At 31.4% G+C, this 22666-nt stretch overlaps 1 protein-coding gene across 9 annotated transcripts in view; it reads right to left on the bottom strand.

The window, feature by feature from the left end:
- Positions 1 to 18485, bottom strand: part of LOC129805281 (uncharacterized) — a 69558-nt gene extending 51073 nt beyond the window's left edge. For 7 of the 9 annotated variants that reach the window (XR_008752074.1, XM_055853090.1, XM_055853095.1 and 4 more), the window contains exon 1: positions 18217 to 18472. Coding sequence is in view for 8 of the 9 variants with exons in the window: in XM_055853090.1 (XP_055709065.1) it covers positions 18217 to 18346 (130 nt within the window). In the remaining variant the exon portion in view is untranslated. Of the gene's footprint in view, positions 1 to 18216 lie in introns of all 9 variants that reach the window. The other 2 variants (XM_055853089.1, XM_055853088.1) reach the window with 1 other exon arrangement.
- Between the last annotated feature and the right edge of the window lie 4181 nt (positions 18486 to 22666).

The following is a 22666-nucleotide window of genomic DNA, read 5'->3' on the forward strand; positions in this document are numbered from 1 at the left end:
ACAATACTTGGTGGATTGATAAAGTAATAGTAATAAGTCTATTTTAAAAATACTTTTCAAAATTTGAACAGAAAGAGATGGAGACTTCCGGTCTTCGATGACCTTCATAAAATGATATAACCTAGAAAATATTCTCTTTCTTTTTCCCCCTTTCCCCTTGATTTTAATGATGTGTTGACCATATGTTTTTGTATTTAGTAATCTTGATAGAACAGGTTTATGATAGAGCAGGTTGTATATTTTTCGTTTTAGTGTTTAGGGGAGACCGGGGTAGAATTAGCCACCAAATGAAATTTTTCATTGCGCATAATTTTTACAAAAAATGTTTGTATGAGGCTGATAAATATTTGATTAAATAGGAAAGGAAGTACATATTTAGAGCAAAGAGTGGTTTTCTCAATATTCCTTTGCAGGTAAACTATAAGATACCATTATCTAATACTATACATGGCTAATTTATATATTTAACATTTAAAATTGTTGTAGATAGAATGAAAAGCTCTTTATTTTCCCTTTGCCAAAATTTGGACGATAATCTCCCTGTTTCAAATTTTTTTGTTACTGCTCAATTTTAACTTTTTACTGATCATTTATACAATACCTATAATTTACAGTGGAGAATGATGATGAATCTTAGGGCTTTCGTAAGCCTACAGTTACTCAATAGCAATCGGAAAGTCTTAAATCTAAAACCCACAATGTTCAAAGTCCAAAATACTGATCTATCAGTAGCCTAACTGTGGTATCACACTTGCACATTAAAATTTTAATATGATTCATATTAATTGTCGCTGGTGAGAGTCCAAATGTGTAATTTGTGTGTTTGAATCATTTTATATTCAAAATTTGATCTATTTGTTGATAAAAAGGTAGACTTGGCTCGCAAAATTTGATATAAATTGATTTATAGCATTAATGCGAAAAATTAATGCGATTTTCTCTTTAATTTTTTAATGTGAAACATATTTATGCTTTAGGTAAATTTAAACTTATTTTTGCAGGCCAAGTCCATTTCTTTATCAATAAATAGAAAAACCCCAAATATTAAGTGATTCAAAGACACAAATAACATATTTGGACACTCACAAGCGACATTTAATGTGAATCACATTAAAATTTTAATGTACAAGTGTGATAACGCCGTAAGAAAGAGTATTGTATTTTCCATCATTTAAAAAAAAATAATTCCTAAAGCTTTAATATGTTTAACAACGCATAAAAATATTTTGTTCTCTTTTGAATTCTTTAGTTAGTTATATATTCATTGCAGAATGACATGAGTTATTCATCAATAATTAAACGCTGCATTAATTTTCTTGAACACCTTGCCTGAGTCATATTGTATTTTACTATAGACATACATTGAATTTAATGTGATTCTCTCTTTTTCTGTGTGTAAGCTTAACAAATAATTCGATGTAATTAGCTAATTACTGGCATCCGTTGAGTAGAATAAATTATTTTAAGTGCAAGTTGTGAAGAGGGAAGAAAAATGTGTAATTTGATCACTTTCACACAAAACACACCGTCTGCAATTAAAACTTCACTTGGGTGTCAAGCTTTAAGCACTTTTTGATTTTAATTTAACGGCATCGTTAAATTCAATTGCAGACTCCCTGATGTTGGAGGAGACCCAACACAAAAGATATGGATCTCTTTAAAATGCAGTGGCACATAAATTGTCTCCATCGAGCACTATCTTATTGCAATTTTCAACACTGCTTGGTCTGGAAATGTGCAATTCATTGTTTTTATGAAATCCTGGCGTGTAACTTATCTCAAATCAATGGATGCTTGCTTAGCACTACATGTCTTTAGTTTATAAACTGTGCTCCTTGCCTTTTTTACCCCTTGCCAAATACCTTGCTACTAAATTCTCTTCGTCAATTTTGACGAGGTTTTTGTGCTCATATAATAGAGTTTCTGACGGTATTTTGTGCAGAAAAACCTAAAATCATGATCAATTTGTAATATTCTCAACATTGAAGTGGTTGTCCAAGAGATTATAAATTTCATGAAATTATTGCGCGAGGAAGTAATTCTTCGACTCTGAAATCCATTTTCTCATGCAATTAATACAACGGAAGTTAATTTACTTATTTTAAGTACATGGAGATTTTTACTTGCAATTTTGATGATAATGTTGGCAATTTGACTAACTTTTCCATTCACACTCAAAGGAAAGTGCTTTTTCGTCGCAGTATAATTTAAATTTATTATCATACTTTGTATTGTTCACCTGCGGATTTTCATAAGATCACTGAACTTCAATTGTATCCCGCATCTGACATACCATTGAAATAGTTTCACATAATTTTATTAAAGCAAAAAATATTTATAAAATTTGAAGACGTTTTCTTTGTTTAATGCTGTTTGTTATATTTTGATAGTTTGTCAGGTTTAATCATATGGAATTAAAGCCTCTAAATTATGTTTATCATATAGCGTTTTCTGATCGGCTGAAGCTCTGGAAGCTTTCAGCCTCTAACCAAATAGAGAACGCGATGAGATTAAATATATATTAATAGAATGTGAATAATGCCTGATATTTTCAAATTTTTCAAATTTCTTGAAATATTTCAAAAATACCTTTTAGTCACATTTGTGTCTTATCTCATACCTTGTGTTAAAGATATATACAGTATATATTCATAGAGCATTTGTGTGTTTTGCAGTTGAGATCTTTCAAATGACTAGCAGGTGAATATTTTCAGAATTTATAGTCTATACGATCTTGCATTTCACTATTACATGTTGTGCATTTTAATATCAACTCGTGCCTGATTTTTTTCAGCATCTACCCTATTACCTCTCAATAATACCCACACAATAAAACCCACAAAAGGTCTTTGAACACCATATATTTTTTATATACCTCTAACAAATCTCATTTAATTTAAATCTCAAACCATAATCAATGACCGGGTTAGGTATTCAACTGTAAAAGACTCTCAGTACAGGAGGTAAAATTAATGAAATGGCCACAATTCTGGCATGATTTGTACAAATGGCCTGTACTTTACCTCTTGCAGAGCAATTAAACATTTGAAAAATTTGTAAAGTGTAAAATGTGGGGCAGTAGAGACGCCCGTTGGGCAATTAACCCATTGTGATATGTGCTAATTTTCCTCGCGCGCGGGGAATCTGTCGTGCGATTTGTCGTACGACAGAGTCATCCATAGACTTACGAATGGGCTCAACACGGCCTTCCACACAATTGTTATTAATTATCGACGTATTCATATGGGCAATGGTACAGAAAAAATGTGTCCATTGAGCAATTTTTTTTGGCGTTGTACACACCTCACATCACCAAAATGTTGAGATACTCTTGCAAAGGAACAATTGCACACTAAATTCCAAGTGTCCATGAAAACTGCCATCCAAATGGCACTCCTCTCCATGTAGCTGTGGTCGCTGAAGATGAGCATGAAATTGAAAGTGAAGCATTTATGCTGGGGATGTTGAATGGGGCGACGATGCTGAGTGACAAGTACCACCCACATTTGCAATAAATCGACATCTCCCAGAGAGGCTTGTTTGCAAACATATATATAGCCTTTTGAGGTCTGCTATTTCTCACATGGTGCTCTTGCATTGCAAGAAGTGAGAAATGAAAGAAATCTCTTGTGGTGACCTTCTCAGAGCTTTGAAATGTTGCTGCAAATTGAGGAAATCGCACTTCCATTCGCAACAATATATGACCACACACATCAGTGGTGATCGTGCCAAAATGCGCGCGAATTGTGTATAACGTGGGAATGTGGAAACTAGAACTGATAGCAAATTGCGGTATGACAGGTATATGGCTGATCAATTGACACTTTCCAGTACTTCATCATATTTAGGCAATAGGCTTGCCAAGACAAACGATGATTACCCTATGAAATGCTCTTAGTGACGAACCCAAGAAGCAAAATATGCGTTTCTTGTATATAATAGAATCGTCAACTATCATAGTTTATTTTAAAGAGCTGAGTATTGTGAAAATCTAGATATAAGATATGGTACTTTTAAATTTTTGTTTCTGTAAAAACCCTTATGTACTTTATATCTCTTGAATTGACCAGTAATAATGACAGATAAATCTTTTGATAGTAAAATCGTCTACACACGAGGAGCAAGTAAAAAGAATTTTTTTTTTAAGAAAATTTGCCCTATCATTGTACGCAGAGACGTCGTTTTTCTAAAGAGTAATTTTTGATAAAAATTACTTCTAGTGTGTAGACGTTATAAGTCTCTTAACAATGGCTATGAACACAAAACAAGCAAACAATCCAAAGAACTTCTGTGGACCTAGGCATATCCTACCTTGGGTAGATCACATGGTGCTGTTTGTAGAATAAGTGCAGTGCTTTAATTTAATTGAAATTTACGTTCAAATTCGTATCATTACTTTTGAACTCTTCAAGATCTATTTTGTTTGTAAATGACAGGGCAAATATTTTTTAATGTTATCTTCAGATTTTTTACCACCCTTAACCCTTCAGGGACAAGACATTTTTCACTGATTGAAAATCAAGTGACAAAATCTATGAAATGTCTAATTTTAAACCTTCGAAAATCTAACAGAAGCGGATTCAATGTTTTTCTCTGCACTCTATGGACCGGTGGCAGCTAAAATTTCGCAAGTCGAAATATTGAATAGTCAAAGTCCTGAAGGGGACGAAATTATACATAGGATCATGTGTGGAATAGTTTTCCAAAACACAAAAAAATCCTTTGCCTCCAGCACGCGGGGATGCAATCTTGAGAGTAGCTATGATACTGTTAAGAATTTGGCTTTCGGGATTTTCGTACTGGATTTTGGCGTTTGATATTTTTGCTTTCGAAATTTTGACTGCGACCAAAAAAAATTTCCTTACAATTTAGAGAAAAATGTGACTTTAGAGAATTAAAAAAAAATATTTTTTTTTTCTAATTCTCCTTTAGGTCATTGATAATGATAACCCAAAGGTCGTCAAGGGTTAAGACACCTATGGTTCTATAATGTCGCACTTTGAGACTTCTACAAGAAGGTGTGGTGAAAAAAATGTTTCTTGGGCACTGAACCTTGGAATTTGTGCTATATTTGGTACCAAAAAGTCAAACTCACATCATTTATCGACGTGTAATTGAAACTCCAATCAATCAATTTGCTGACCATATTTGTGTAACTTACATATACCTTAAAAATTATAGAGGCATTAATTCCTTGTTGTAGGTGCAGCCCAATTTAATGTATAATTAATTACTAACAATTCCCAATGTTCTTTCACTTCATCGTACAAGTGTTCAAGATCTATGACTCAAAACAAAAAAAAAAATGAGCCCCGTACAAAAAACGCCACTAAACCACCCAAATTCGTATTCATCTCAGAAATTCCACATTGGATTCAATAGAGCACCAAAAACATATCTCAATGATCGGAGTATAGAATGAATTCGGAAATCTCACGTTGATCTTTTTTGCATAGGCGCGTATATTGTGGCATAAATTCGATTGCCACATATTTTGCGACATGACACTGGTTCAGGAATGTATTTCTCCTGCACATTCAGGCAAATGTCAGTGTTACAATGAATCATATATCTATGTGATCTTTTTCTTCTTCTTTCATCTCCTAATGCCTGGACTTGGCTGATCGAGAAAGAGCAGCGTAAGCGGGTAAATGCATCGTTCAGCACTCCCTCGATATATTGCTAACATGATGCTGTACATTTGTAAATAACATTGTAATGTCAGAGAAAGAGTATGAACATATAGGAGAATCCAAAAAGCTGAGATTGCAATAACAAGATTATTCGTAAACCTAGTGCCTAAAAACAGTTCTCAATTTCTGTCTTTTAGTGTCATATTTTATTTATTTATTTATTATTATTCATAGCAGCTGACAGGCAATTTGAGATAATGAAATGGCTTTGAGAACTATAAATGTACTTCAATTTCCCACACTATAAGATACAAATTATTGTGGGAAAAAACATTTAAGAGGACATTTCAATTTCTTTTACGATTTTCTCGAATTAAATTAGAGTTTGATGGAGAAGATGTGTTAAAATATTAAATAAAATACCTCACAAAATATTAAAAAAAAATAAATGGATCCAATCTTAAATCAAAATATTTTCAAATATCTTGCCTGTAGAGAAGTTAGGTTATATGGATCTTACGCCAAAAGATCGTTCGCCTTCAAAATTCATTAGAAAAGGAAATTCAAGGTCATCGGTTATGGATGAATTAAATTTTTGGAATATAAAAGCGTCGAGTACGATGGGAGGGTTATAATGTGAAGGGCTTAATAGTGACTTGATGAGGTCGCTATCTATCAATTTTTGGTTTCTTTTGCTAGTTTAAATATATACAGAAAAATACAATTCGTCCATCTTTCAGTATATTTGTGAAATCAAAATATAATTCGCGATGGGGCAACGAGATTTATTATATATTACTGTCTCTGTAGAATTCAACTAACTGATTTTTACTGCTCAATATTTCATATGATTTGTATGAAATTTAATATCAAATGAAGGTTTATACAAGATATTGGAGATTTGTATTCTCACAATACAAATTATGGAGAACAATTCCTTTTTATGAAGTAAAAATATGTAGAAAGGTACTCAAAATGTTTAAAGTTTACACAAAATATTCGTTATAGAAAATAGTCGTTGAATGTAAAAGATCAATTTTAAAAATGGTTTTGCAAAGATCACAATTCATTTTGCATAGAATAAGGTTGGAGCAGTTTCTCGCAGTTGTACTTTTCTTCAAGACTTATTTGCTAAACGAATATGAAGTTTATACAAACTAAATAAGTCATGTTATAATTTCTTTTGGGTATTGGCTATCTGTAAAAATACAGCACAATACCGAAATAATTATTTGTTATCTCACAAATGTATATTTTCGAAAGTAATGAATATGTAAAACTACCCTACCCTCTCCTACTTTAATTAACAAATAGTCATAGCATTTTATTTAATGGTTAATTTAGTCGAAAGATTTGACAAAGAACTCTAGCATAAAGGGTTTTACTCGTTTTACTGAATTAAATTCCAAGTTCTACATTTGCTAAACGTTAAAATTTATTACACATTATTCATATGTTAATTCTGTCTAAATGGTACAAAACACCCATGTCTATTCTTGATGTTTCACGAGCTTCTGGACTTTGCATTCCGCGGCTGATCTTAAAGGCACCTAGAGCAGCTTGTAATGCCGGACACCAAGGTTTTTGGTGGATTCAGCGTGTGCGTTTTCTTAAGACAATCTCTCTTGCGGCTTTCAGTCATCCTTTCTAAATTATTCACTGTTGTACATGGACATTGCATCTCATAAACCATCATTTAGCCATGTGTTAAATTTTTACTGCTGTTTATCCCTGACAAAGAAACTGTGTCTTATTTGAAGGTAGCTCTGAGATTTGTCGTGACAGTCTCACTTGAAAGACGTGAAAATAGTTGACAATAAATCCATCTAGTTTTAAAAAAAATGTTGAATATCTTTGATGTGGGTATACTCGTAAATGAAACAGAAGTGGTAATTACAAAATGAAGCTTACAGACTCTGCGACTAGTTTTATTGGTGAAAGAAAGAGCAATAAATACAATCTCCCTTTAGGGTTTGATTTTTTAAATGAAATTTACAATTTCACTTTGTTAACAGGACACATTAAAAATATTTTTATTTTCTCGGTTTTGAAAACTTCATTAGGATTCCTCACAAATTTTATACGATTTTCAAAAATTTTAAGGACTTATCATTTATTTTGTTAACACTTTTATTCTTGGAATGCTCTCAATTCTAGGATTTTGACATATATAGATCCCTATAATTAATGTAATAAAATTCTTTAACCTCTTGAGATAAAACACGTCAAATCATTGCTCTACCTGCCGATTTTACTCGGAAGTTTTTTTGAATTGTAACGGTGTATTTCAGTATATTATATTTAGAGAAAATCTGTAGATTTTACGCAGAATTTCTAGAAAATCTGCATAGTGCCCATTAATTCACAAAAATATTGTTGATTTATGAAGAAACTGTAGAAGTTCTAAAGAAAATGGAATGTCCTGCTTGAGAAGCACTACCGATTAAACATTTTAGATTAACTAAAAAGATGCGAGCAAAAATACTAATTTCTTAAAAATCGCCCATGGAAGGATACAAAAACACGAAATTGAGGTCGACACTTTGCTTAAAGTTTTTACTTCACTGTTCTTTACTTATAACATGCGTCGCAGAATTCTTTATTTTGTATAAACACTGTGATATCACTAAAAAACACTCTATTGAATTTTGCAAACAAAATTCAATGAAAAATATATCATCTTTTAAGACATAGCTGTCTGGAAAGTCTGGAATGTAGAAAAAATTTGCAAAAAATCGGCAAAATATCCACAGAACTTCGTCAGAAAATGGTCCAGTATTCGTCAGAAAATCTGCAAAAACTTTCTGACGAATGTTGTCCCAAGCCCAAAAAAAAATTCATAGGAATATCTACAGATTTATCAGCAGATTTTCGGCAATGGTGTAGATATTTTCTGCAGAAATCTTAAAGATATCTGACAAAATTATTTGATGGGAATGTAACAAACTTTACAGTGACTATTAAGATACGAAGTAGAAACGACAAACTCTCTCTAAAATTTCTTTTTGTTAAAGCTGTTTGGAAGGACCTTTAATAGTGTAAATAGAGAATATTTTAAAACGAAATTGGGATAGATATGAATGCTAATTTTTTTTTTAACTTTTTTACACTAAATTATGTAACTATTATCTTTAATCTTTATTTATCTCAGAATTGGCGGGGTAATTGTCAATCTGAAATTTAAAGAAAAATAATAATGTGTAATAATAATAATATCACTAATTGTTTAGTGAATAAAATGACTAATTTTGTTTTCAGTTAGGGTCGGTAACCAATTAAAATTTTTTTTAAGTAATATGTGATTCACCATTAAAATATGTAATATAATATGTTTTTATTTAATATTATTATAATTTTCTGTAGTTTAATTTTAAAGATTAAAAGTATGTTTTCTCAAACAGGCGAAAGGTTTTCTGTGTCTTTTTGTAATACCATGGCATTATTTCAAATTGGGTAAAGTGTATAATTTGGAATTAGTGTTATAAGTTGGACAATTCGCGGGTACAAGTTGGACATGATGTTTTTCTTGATAAATACAGTACAAGATTTGTTTTGAAGCACAAGGAACCAAATTATAAAACTAAAGCATTAAAAATATACAGATAAAAATGAAGTACTAAATTTATCAAGACAAAAAGCCCTGTCCAATTTGTACCATTGTCCAACTTGTACCACTGTCCAACTTGTACCACTGTCCAACTTGTACCACTTTACCCTATTCGAATTAAAAATTCACTAGTTTGTAGAACTAAACGCTAATGGCGTCTACACACTAGAGAAATTTATGTCCATATTCCCTGTGCTTATGTAGGAAAAACTCTTCAATATGAACATAAATCTCTCTAGTGTGTAGAGGCCATAAAATTTCATCAAAATTTTCGTTATTAACTAGTCTAAAGAGTTGGGATTAAGAAATAACTCTAGTTGGGTTTATAAATAGAAATAAACTTTTGAAATGCGAATTTTCTCTATATGCTAAAAGATGGAAGAAATATAAAGCATTGCGCGGTGTGTATTATGTTAGGTATAACCTTGCATTTAATGTTTGATATTTCTTGGTTTCTTCGCGCAACAACAATTGCGAATTTTCATTCAATCGATGATATTTCACTGGCAGAAAACAGAGTTCAATATCCACTCGAAAAGAGCATTTTCATGGTAATGGTGGGCTTTTTCGTGCTTCTCAAGATGTTATTTCTTCTCGATTGCAGCATAGACTTCCATTTGTGCAGTTTGGCTGCAATATGTAAAAGGTGCACGATTGAGCATTAAGGTGAGAGGATCATTTTCAAATCCTGACATCGTTAAAATGTCATTATTGTGTCACACAATGCTCGAGATTCTAAATAACACATTTCGTATGAGCACTTCTGAGGCTCAGCTTTAATGATAGAAAAGTCCATGCATTTTATTGAATATTTGATAGATCATCAACGCACAAAATACTGAATAAATTTGATACTGAATGCAATGTAAAATTGCAATGGTGATTTTCAAACAATAGGCATCAGGTAATTGAGCAGTTCCACTTTGTCTCTAATACGAGTCCAAGGGTAAATAATGCAGTTGGGAAAAAAGATCGCGAAAAAAGCGACATGCCACGATGTTCTTTTGCGTAATGAATAATTTATCGACCACTCACGTGCATCCCATCAGGGCCACCATACAGTTTTGCTAACACTCAAATTGATCTTTTATTCCAATTGCATACACCATGTTGAGCTACAATATCAATTATTTGTGATTATTATATGGGTTGTATATTGCAATATTGTCCTATTTTTCGCAATTTTCCATCCACATTCAACGTGGAATCTACGGTGATTTCGTGTATGCAAATCATTGATATTGATCTCAAGTCGTGCCTCTCCTATTCTATATTTTCAGATCTTGCATTCAAATGACATTTCCCACCCAAACTTAATCAATACCGTCAAATTTTTCCTTTAATTGAGTCATTCACTGCAACATATAGCGCACTAATGATGGGCAAAATTTAAAGACTTTCCGTCAGCACCCACACAAATATTTTCCCACTAATCTCCTTGTCAATCAATGTACTCAGGGAAATTATTTTTAAAAGTAGACTATTTACTACACTTTTTATTACTATTTATTACACTTTCATCAAAAACTCCTATTTGCTTTCAAATATAGCCAGAGTTAATAGAACGTTAAGTTTATTTATTGTTGTCTTTACTTATGTAATAAAAATTGCAATTTAACTTAAAGCATAATTTATAATAACAGAATGTTAGAATTGAAATGAAATATTTGAGTATTTCACGAAATTAATCTTTTAATGAAGGATTGGATATGTTTGCAAAATAAAGAATTTGTCCTAAAATTAGGAACTTAAGGAAAAAATTGTGTTTTTTCATTATCATATCATTTTGGTTAATTTGTAAATGATTAATATTAAATTATTTATTTAATTATCCTTCTAACATTAAATACTTTGAAGAAAAAAAAATATAAAAGAGAAACAAAATCGCCAAAGTCACCTGAAAGTTACCATTCATTAATCGCCAAGTAAAAATCAATAGTAATAATTAAGTTAAAAATACCGAAACATTCCAATTTTAGAAAATTTTAAATTCTTCCTAGAACTAAAACAGCTGCCTTATAACCAAGTATTAGACAAGTCTTTCAGTGCAGTTTTAAAAGACTTAAGAGTGCGCCACTTAACTTATAGTAATTTCAGTGTGGAACCAAGAGCGTTATAAGCAAATAAAAAGATTTTTGGTTCTAAAATGCCTTACTCAGGGAATTCTACAAGACTATATAAAGAAAAAATTGCTTCTTGGGCTGGTGGCTAGTGTTAAGAGGACGAAAAACTTTTTCCCAATCATTCATCATTCTAGGGGGAATTTTCTTAAATTTTATTTTTAAAATTGCTCTTAGTGTGTAGATGGATTTAGATGTCTAGATCAGCTTATTGTAGATGAGATTTTTAACATGAGCAAATTCGATTGCATGCTAATTCAATTTGCAGCTAATGTTGGAAGATATCATGCAGTGAAATTGATATAAAATTTCTGAAACACTTTAAAATCTTGTACTTAAATTAAAAAAAATCTAGGATTTCAATGAATATTGGCAGACATTTTCAAGCAATAAAATATAGAAAAAAATCTTTAATAAATAAATCTGCATATTTCACAAAAATATGAAATATTTTTAGAAATAAAAAAAAATAACAAATATATTAACAATAATTTTTAAAGTCGAAAAATAGTCATAATTTTAAAAAATGAAATGGAAAGATATATTGAAAAAATAGTTCCCTGATGGGGCTGGAAAATGAAAATTTTGGGGGTAGAATATGTGACTTATTAATAAGTAAAAAAAAGAAAAAAATATATTGATCAATAATCGTGAGTCATAATAGTCCTTATTTGTATTAATTTAATATATTTTTCCTTGACACCTTAACACATTATAAATGCTCCTCGAGTGGTTGTGTTAAAGATAACACATGCCTTAGAACAAATTGATGTGTTATGTGTGTTATGGAGAATACCAATATTCCATAAAACATGTTTGGAGACTTTTTTAACACATCCGCCATTTTGATTATAACATGTGTTATCGGGAATACCAATCAATGTGTTATCTCGAGATAACACACGATAACACATAACACATGTTATTGGGAATTGACCCCTGAATCACTTGAAAGAATGCCCAAAATAGCTTGTATATATAGATGTAATATAATTAAATTTCGGATAAAAATTAGTTAAAAAATTAGAAAAAATAGAATCGGTTCAGGCTTGTCAGGAATTACAAGACCTTTCAAACGAGCCTAAACATTGCACCATTTGGTGGAGAAATACGCTCTTTAGAGCCTTTTTAACCCTTGATATTGAAAAACTGTTATTAGGAATTATTTAACGATCGATTATTTATCGATAGGCGTACAGACGGACAAACAGCGTGACATAATTTCTCCGAAATCGTCTGAAACGCGAAGATTTGGTGAGGAAAGTAGTCCCCAGGATGTAAGGTGAAAATTTTTAGGGGTGAAAAAATCTTTTTAGGGAGTTCGAAGAGTAAAAATCATTTTGCATATTTGATCCCAAAAAAAAAAAACAAAGCTTTGTTTATGTACTTCCGAATATTTTCTAAAATAAATATTTAAGATATTTAAAACAATTGAACTATAAATTTTTATTCATACCAAAAACAATTAAATACTTCAATACATTTAAACGTTTAAGACTTAATCAAAAGAGGTTACTTTCTCATCAATCTTGATTATAAAATTTCTTTGAGTTTAGCAACCACAAAGTAATTTCATAAATTATCACCGCATGATATTAAACCTCTAGTGTAGGTATTTAATTTGAAAGTTTTGATTTGGAAAGCTGCTGAAAGCCATGGTGTAGAATCTCTAATATTACTACTTATATGATTATTGCAAGAACATCATAATTAATTTACATTTTAAAGATCTCTATTGAGTAATAATATTTCGATTATGTAAATTATCATTTTTTTATATTGTATTGTAAGAATTATCAAGGGGAAATGTAATGTCCAGTGAATATAGTGAATTATATACAAAAATTTTCGGAAGAGGAAATAAATTTTGTGGAAATTACACTGTAATTTATCGGTTGTCTTTCGAATGATTATGCGGTTCATTTAGAAGGTATGAGTGAATTGCGCAATACACATTGATTACAAATAAACAAACTACTGAATTAGTTGATCTTTCATGCTGAAATGTACATTGAGGATTTGCCTTCTGTGAAAGTTCTCTGAAGTGTGTAACGCATTTGGTTAAGACACTGAGAGTCTCATTTATGACTCAATGATTCTGCTCCTGAATTTATTATGAACATAGCATTGGTCTGAGTGTATATTTAATTACTTTCAACGTGTCAGGAGAGATATATTTTAGTGGGTGGGTTACACGCACCTCAGATTGCATTATTTCAGGTACAATCCGTCGTCTGAGACTTATTTTACAGTTATAATTCTCGATGGCAATGAAGGCGGTTAGTCAACTTTTGTTAGTAGCCAGCACCATGAGAGACCACCGATATACTTCTGGTCTTGGGCATATATTTGCTATTAGATTGATGGAGACGGGAAATAAATTTATACTGATTTCACATAAATGCTTTTCCAATTGAATTGGTGTATTGAGAAGTGAGTTTGACTGCAAGTATTTATGACTCACATTAATTTTATTTAATTTAGATATCGTGCGGGTGGCTTTTATGTTATTTAAATGGAATTTGCACTGCTTAAACACCAAAGAGGTCAATTTACTTGTTCAATTTCGTGTGACATTTTAGCTCGAATGCAATTCTATTGAGATCATGGGAAAAACTCAATTAAGCAATTATACAGGGGTATTTTAAGAATAGGATCATTTGATCAAACACATCAATAAGTACTAGATGCTAATTGATAAGGAGTGAACGAATGCAACTCAATGTACGAAGCTCTGGCTTTATAGAGCAGAAGTTCTTGGTTCGATCCTTGATCGATTTGCCCACAGTGCAAAGTTCAAAATACTTTTCACTGTTTTTATACAACTATCAAAATTCGAAAATTTAAAATCATTAAAAATATGGGTTAGATATTGATAAGTATTAATTTATACAAGGGAAAAAACTCAGACTGGAATTTTAACGTCCTGAATGACGTCTTTTGATGCCAGAAAAATTACGATTCTGGGGACCAGAAAAAACAACGGGTTAGGACACCTTAGAAATAAAGTATCACTCTTAGGAGACAAGAGAAATTGAGAACAGAAAATTTTGTTCACTAGAAGAATAAAAATATAGTCCTTTCCTTACCGTATCTTTTCCAGGAATATTTTACAGTAATAGAATATTGTACGATGTGGTCAATATTTTTTTCAAACTGACATTATTACACAAACTTTACTTCAAATAAGATTTTTTTTTCAAAATAGCGATTTTACTAAATTAGAAAGGCTTGTTTCTAATGGTTTTTTTCATTTAAAAATCACATTTAACAAATGATCCTAATAGCTCACATCTAAAAGTAGAAGAAATAAAAAAGGAAAAAGGAAATTCAATATGGTAAATATAACTTTACACTATAAGTATTAAAAATAATAATAATAATTAAGTGTTTAGGTAATTAAACCATTTGCTCAGTAATGAAATGAAATTAGTCAATAAAATATTATACCGTCGTTGCGGGTGACTTTGCACGTTTTTTCGCTATTTTTCAACTTTGCTCTCTAAAAGTGGATAGTTAAAGTGAAGGGAGGGGGGTTTTTGAGTAAAATTATTTGTATTCAGTTGTTAATGAATGGATTTTGTGCCACTAGCATTAATTTTATAAAATTTTACTATGTTTAAAAAAATCAAGAAAAAATGCTTGCACTGGGGATAAGGTGCGGGTGACTTTGCACTTTTTAATAAATACTAAAAAATCAACAATTTCTGATAATAAACGACAATGAAGATCTTTACATCTAAGGGTAAGATGCACGAGATCTACAAGATGACATGATCGCCATCTTGATTTGACGTTTCTGTCCGCCATTTTGAATAACTGTCAAAACCTAAAACTGGTCCGATTGAGTTGAAATTTTAGTATGTTGTAGCTGATGTCAAGACCTTTTCAGAACGTATCTATGTCCCAGTCTACGTCAAGTATTTACCTAGATACAGGGGCTCAAATTTTAAAATTTTGAAATAATCATATTTTGGCGATCTTTATTTACTAATCCTTAATTTTAAAACCTAAACGAAATGCCTCAGTAACCATTAGAAATGGTTGAGGCTTTTATTTTATATATTTATTTACTCTTACATAATTAAAAAAAATAAATGAAAAGTGCATTTATTATTTTTTTATTTTTTCAAAAAATGCAAAAACAGTTTTTCAGATCTTCAAATAATATGCTGTTATAAAGAAAAACATTACTTTTCTTTTTGTTTGTTATTTAGATCTCATCGCCTAACGATAGTACTGTCTTTTTTGTGATGATTTCGATAAAAGAAGCTCTCCGTAGTTCTGTATTCATGAAAATGTCAAAATTTTGAACTTTGAGCTCCTGTATCCAGGCAATCGCTTGACCTAGGTCGGATGTTATATATGTTCTGAAAAGGTTTTGACATCAGCTAAAACATACTAAAATTTCACCTCAATCGGACCAGTTTTAGGTTTTGACAGTTATTCAAAATGGCGGACTGAAACGTCAAACCAAGATGGCGACCACACCATCTTGTAGATCTCGGTCACTTTATCTTAAATTATCAAAAAATTGGATAATTTTTAGCCAAATACTTTTATAATAAAGCTTTAGAAAGACCATTACATGCAATTTTATAACATAAATCATGCGTTCTTAGAAAGATAGTAGGGAAAAAAAGATATTTTAATAAAAATAATCAACAAAATCGAAGTGGATTATTCTAGCCAGATAAATTTAGAATAGATTTGGGCAATTTACTACTCTGAAATCGATTTCGGAATTGCACCTTCAGATAACTTTTTCACGGAGCCGTTTTTTGACAAAATACCTATATTAGCATTTCATTGACTATTACTGAAACCACAAGAATCCTTTTGAGGATCATTGTACCTTACTTGGTACTTAACATATCCCTATATACTTTGACATGGTAGACCGGATCGGCGAAGACTATCAATAAGTGTTAGAATTGTTCAAAGTCTCACGAACACCAGAGTGCAAAGTCACCCCCCGAGTGCAAAGTCACCCGCAACGACGGTATTACATGTACAATTTAAAACAAAAAACGAAATCTTAACAAAAATTAATCTAATTTATAAATTTGCATTTAAGATGGTTATGTTTGTTATTTATTTGCCTGTATATCTTTTAGTTAATCTTTTTGTTGTTAATAGGAACTCAACTTTTAGAAATAGCGGTCACAGAACTTTGGTAATCCCGTCATATTTAGAAATTCCCTATAAACTTATTGCCTTGTTATCCTAGTATTATTATTTCTTTTTTTTTTAAGGTGATCCTTATATAAGCTTAATTCATATATAAATTAAATCAAATAATTCTTCTGGATTTCTAAGGGTAAATACTATTTCAGAGAAGGTTTGTGTTACTCCTCGACTGATTTGGTCCAGATTGAATTTATTATGTGAGGCTTAAAATTTTAATTAATTTAAGTACTTCTAATCACTAATCTATTTCCTATAATAAACTAATAGAAAAATTTGCAAATCTCTTGTTTTATGACTGTGTGCATTATACATTGACTTTTGAAATTGTTGTTTTAAATTAGTACTCTCAAACGAATTTATGTTTTAATTGCGCTGTCTTAAGGCTTGAAAATATATTGTTAATTATGCTCTCTACTCTACATGTCTGCATCATATTATTGGTATTCAATTGTCAAGAAATGTCACCATATTTCACTCAAGATATGTGGTAGTTTTCAAGAGAAAAAGCTTCACTAAGGTTAAACACAAGATGTTTAATTTTTTTAACCCTTTAACGACGAGACACTTTTCACAGACTGAAAATCAATAATAAAAATTAAACTGGGGAACATAATCAATGATAAGTCTTACATATCACCTTGGAAAGTCCAACTGAATCTGATTCGGTGTATTTTGTGCTTGATTTTGTGCTTATATGACCGATAGGGACAAAAATAGTCCAAAATTTAAGTAATTTTTCTGACAATACCAATAAGTAATATTTTCGTTTCAATGAAAAATATTACGTATGAGTATTGTAGTTTTTATTGCCAAAAAGGGTTTTGCTTAAAAAAAATTGGAAGTATAAAAAATAAATAAAATCAATTATGAATTTAAGAATTTAAAAAATCACCATTTTTGAGCTTAAATATTTACTACATAGCAAATAGCTAGAGACTTGCAAAAAATATTTTAGATTCTTTCAACCTTCTACTTTACAATTATGTACAGATATAAGAAAAAATAACTTTAGTTAGTCAGGAAAAATTATTTTCTTTATGGAACACCGGTGTTCAAATCGTTCTTAAAGGGTTAATGAATAAGATTTTAGTGCAAATTAACGGTGAAATAAATTTCTTCCCAATGCGCAGAAGAGATAATAATGATTGACGATAAACAAAGAAATTACTTAATAGCAATTGGTTTGAGGAGCATGCTCAAAGTACAAGGTACATTGATTTTTTCCTGGCTGGGTGACCAGCCAAGAAATTGCAACCAATAAACCAATCAAGCACGTCTCAATCTTACGACTCATTCAATCAAAGTGCATGGAGATAGACCTCTTGCGCAACTTGGTGTATGGATTGGTGGGTCTAATTCCAAAATTATCTAATATAATCGCACTCTAAGAATAATTACTGAATAAGGGGGCAGGAAAATCATAAAACCATTCGGTAGTTTCCTGCTTTCATCTACTTCTTTTCTCAATTCATGGCAATTTTTGGCACGATTAGGCCCAAAGATACAAAAAAAACCGTTTAAATCCGATTCAAATTTCTATAATACACTGAATAAATAATATCACTTTTTTGCCTGTATACTGAAGAAAGTTATGTAAAAAAACAATTGGAAATTTTCACGCCAATTCAACGCACAGTAAGTTCATGAAATAATCCAATAGACTTACCAATCTTGGTTGCGGCATCTGAAGAAGCCTCTTCCTTGGCTTCAGATTCTTTCGAACGAGTTGGAACACCACTAATCCCATTGATCACCATTAAGAAGGCCAAAGCCAAAACAACAGAACACTTCATCATTGCGATATGCAAACAGTCAAATGGAATAAATTTTAAAAGTCAGTGAAAACACAAAGCACATTTACTTAAACAAAATGGCAAGAAAATGTATAAGACCATACAACATTCAACAAGTTGCCGTGAAAGCACAGCTGCAACTGGCAGTTGTAGAAAATCCAAACAGTTGCTCATGCTGTTTCCCACTTCTTCTCAAAGTTTCTCTCCTACTCTCATGATCACCTTCAAATTCTCTTGCTCTCTTGCGCGCTTTTCTCTCTGTTTTGGCCAAGCTGTGAGCACATTTCACTTAAGAGAACTATGCTCTCACTCAATTTGCATACAATTGAGCGTGAGAACACTTTCTATTGCTGAAATAATTTCATCTCTCTCAGTAGTGCTCTTGAGAGTCAAGAGAGAATGAGAGACTTTTCGCATTAGCTCGTGCATGCATTAAGTTTACAATAATTCTCTCTCAATATCCGTCTATCTATACTCTTCTATAGATTGTTTACATTTTAGTTTATTATGGGTTCGGCACACTTTATAGATCAGGAAAATTTCATGAAGTAAAAATTCCGGTCTCAAAAATTAGACTGAACTAAATTAAATTTGGTATGATGTTCAAAAGAAGAAGAAAAAGAGTGCCAAAGAGTAAAATGAAACTATGTAAACAATTTGAGAAGGAAAAGGATGTGAATTTCAATATCATGACATTTTTTTGATCTAAATGTGTGCCAAGCGCCATTAACAATTTTAATGTATTCTTTAGCTACAAAATTTGAAGAACTGGAATCAATTCCATGGGGCAGTGGATTAACAACCTCATCCCGTATAAGAAAATAATAATACAGTAGGGGAAGGTGACCATGCTTGATACGATCCAAGCTTGATAATAACTATTTTCTACGTTAATCAATATTTTTGACTCATAACAATATATTTTAATAGCTGGTGCTAAGCCTCACATTTCCTAAAAAAAAATTAGGATCCCAGCACTTTTTTCCTAGTTTCAGGAAGCAAAAATAAAAAATGGGTCCAAAACTGTAATTTCGATACATGATATTTCATAAGTTTTTCTTGATTAATGTCGCTGTTCAGGAAAACTACTATCATAGGCACATAGAGCGTTCATCAGTATTAATATTTATGCAAAAATATTTTTACTTGGGGACAGAGTTTTTGTGGGTGGTGACAAATTCATAAATTCTACCTGTATCCATCCTATATTTTAAGAAGGGTCCATGAATGATAATTTAAATGTGGCAACTCTATCTTTAGATGTGATTCTTTTATAGTTACACCTATTGTAATCCTCCAATTTTATCGACAATTGACATAGCCTTCAACTCTGTTGCCTTAATTTTAAGGTTGCAGAGTGACATTTTCATGGACTCAAAGTGAAAAAATGGTTTTCGCTAGCGCCCTAATGTCATAAAAACACTGCTTAGAAAAATTAAATAAGAGTGAATCTAAAACTAATAACCAGTCTTACAAACGATTTGAGCAGGTAGATTAGAGTTCCGTCTAAATATTGATGTGCAATTTTTTGTATCCCGTGAAATTTTTGCGGTGAAAATGGGCCTCAGAATTGTCGAATCAATTATTATACAGGAAGGTCCCGGACCCAACTTGTATAAAAATCGTCACTGAATTTCCATTTTCTTATTGAGGAAAATCTAAGGTTTTTCAGGAACTATTTGAGATGGGATTATGAACCTAATAAGTGAGATATTGTTTTGTCGTAGTGGAAGAATCGCTTCGATTTGTGTGGTAATCAGAAAATAATCACAAACCTTGGAAATCATTTTACAGTATCAAGCATGGGCACTTTCCCCTAGAGTCTCCTAAATTCGAACGCTCGGGGGTATTTTTGACATTTCTCACCTCCCAAATTCGAATGATTTTTTCAAAACTAACGAAATTTGTGTAAGATTAAATTGTAGGGGAGACTGGGGCAAAACTTGTCAAAACGTATATTTAACTTTTTCACGAGCCCTGAGAAAACTTAAACGTTTTATAATGAGCATATTCTTATAGGAAATTTACTGTTCTACAACATTGACGAAGACTATTTTCCTCTATCTCGAAAGAAATGTGATTTTCGAATCATTTTTTAAAATCCGATTTTGTGGAGATTCTCAAAATTGCTGGGGCAAATTTTGTCAGTCTTCGGATAATTTGTGGCGTTTTACTCTCACAAACGTTAAAAATATCAAATAGACATATTTTGATAGGAAATTTATTCCTTTACGACTTTGTCGAAGATAATTTTTCTCTATCTTAACGAGAAATGTGCTTAAATTGAGCTAATCAGTATTGATATTTTCTGTAACACAAATATTCCAAAAATAGGGCTCAAAATTTCATTATTTTTTTATTTTGAATAATCCTTCCTCGAATCCCTTGAAACTTTGTAGACACATTGCTTAGGCAAGTGATTTAAAAAAGCAAATAAAAATAACGCTATGTATATCTAGGACCAATAAGACCGTATATGGATGAATTCTTAATTTCTATTTCTTAAAAAAAATTAAAACAAGCAGACGCGTTGAAGAACTTTTAAGACACTTACTTTAGTTAAACATTCATATTAGGAGTATATTACAGTGCAAAGCAAATATAGATACACTAAGGAAAAATTACGGTCAATGAAAAAAAAATCCGACAAAAAAAAAACAGATAAAAAAATAATAGAAGAAAAAAAACAATAAGGCGGCACAAAGCAAGAATCGAACTCGAGACCTTTGCGTTGTAAACACCGTTCGCTAGCCCACTGCACCACGACTGCTCCGCTCCTGCTGGCTCTAGAACTTTCTTTATCATTAACATTTTATGGAATCCCTTGATTGCTTTTTTTGCAAAGGAAAAAAAAAATTAGCACTTTTTGAGTATGACACGATCCTTATGATCCCTATCCGCGTCTATGTTCTCAATATGAAGCCAATCTGAATTTGATGACTCGATGACCTCCCTTGTAAGAATATGCTCATCATAAAACGTTTAAGTTTTCTCAGAGCTCGTGAAGGAATTAAATATGAATTTTGACAAGTTTTGCCCCAGTCTCCCCTAATGCATGAACATTCATGAATTTTTTTTTTCAAAATTGTGGTGAAAATTAAAAATTAAGGAGTCAACAGTCAATGCTCTTCTATATATTTAAAATAAATGAACCAGAAGTGTGTAGAAGTTTACCTATAGTAATGGCATTCAATAAGGGAAAATTCCATAACAATATTGAAACTTTGAGTTTTGTAATAATATTTCCGGGAAACTTTTTCGTTTTTTAATTGTTTAATTTGAAGTTTTTATACACCTTTTCATAACAAACTTTCTGTACTACTTGTTCTTGAAATTCCTATTCAATATAAGACTTCACAATAATCAATTTATAAATTTGAAAGCTTGTAAGAGCGAATAAGAAAAACTTCCCAAGATTTATTTAAACTGAGCACAAAGTTCCAATCATATATTAAAAGCAGGTATTAAATAGATCAGACACTTATAATAACAATCCGCTGTTAGCGAATTCCCTGAAATATGTGCTTCTCTGAAATATCTCAGTCTTTAGGTTTTTGAGATGCCATTTTTCTACTTTCTTCAAATATTTGTCAATTCAGAGTCTTGTTTTTTTTTTTGAAAAAAAAAATACACTTTATCTTGTGGCAAAAGGGTAGAAAAAGGTAATTTAATTTCCATGAGTGAAATATGAGAATATAAACAAACAGAATTAGCTAATCGATTATTTAACACGTGATGTTTGTGAATATTGGGAAAAAGCATCACTTTCCATATATCGAATTCTTCATGTTAAAAGAGATATTGAAAAAAAGTGGGTAAAAATTTTGAAGTGTGGCATCGTAACATCGTCTATCGATGGGCATGGATAAAATAAAACAGTTACATCAAAACACATAATGAGGAAGCGAAATTGACGAGAAGTATCGGCAACTAGTGGTGATATAATTTGTGTGCTTGAACGATAAAAATTGATGAAGTATCATACAATCCGCATACCTTCTGTGTTGTTCTTGCCGCACATGCTATAAAAGTTAAATCATATTCACGATTTGGAATTTGCATTTGGGCTGGAAATGCACACTCCCACAAGTTTAAATTTATGTTGATCTAAGAAATTAATTGATATTAAGATTGTGCATTTGTTCAACATTTATAATAAATTGAAAAACTTAATTATTCCCATGTTTTTTTTTTTTGATAATTAAATTCTAATCGGGAACTCGGTAAGTTGGCTTCATTGAGAGAATGGCAAAAGTTTATGTACAATTTTTAGTTATAGCACCAAACACAGGTTTTGAGATAAGTATTTTAGACAAACTCTAC

This window comes from Phlebotomus papatasi, chromosome 3, assembly GCF_024763615.1.
Source record: "Phlebotomus papatasi isolate M1 chromosome 3, Ppap_2.1, whole genome shotgun sequence".
Taxonomy (NCBI): Eukaryota; Metazoa; Arthropoda; class Insecta; order Diptera; family Psychodidae; genus Phlebotomus; species Phlebotomus papatasi.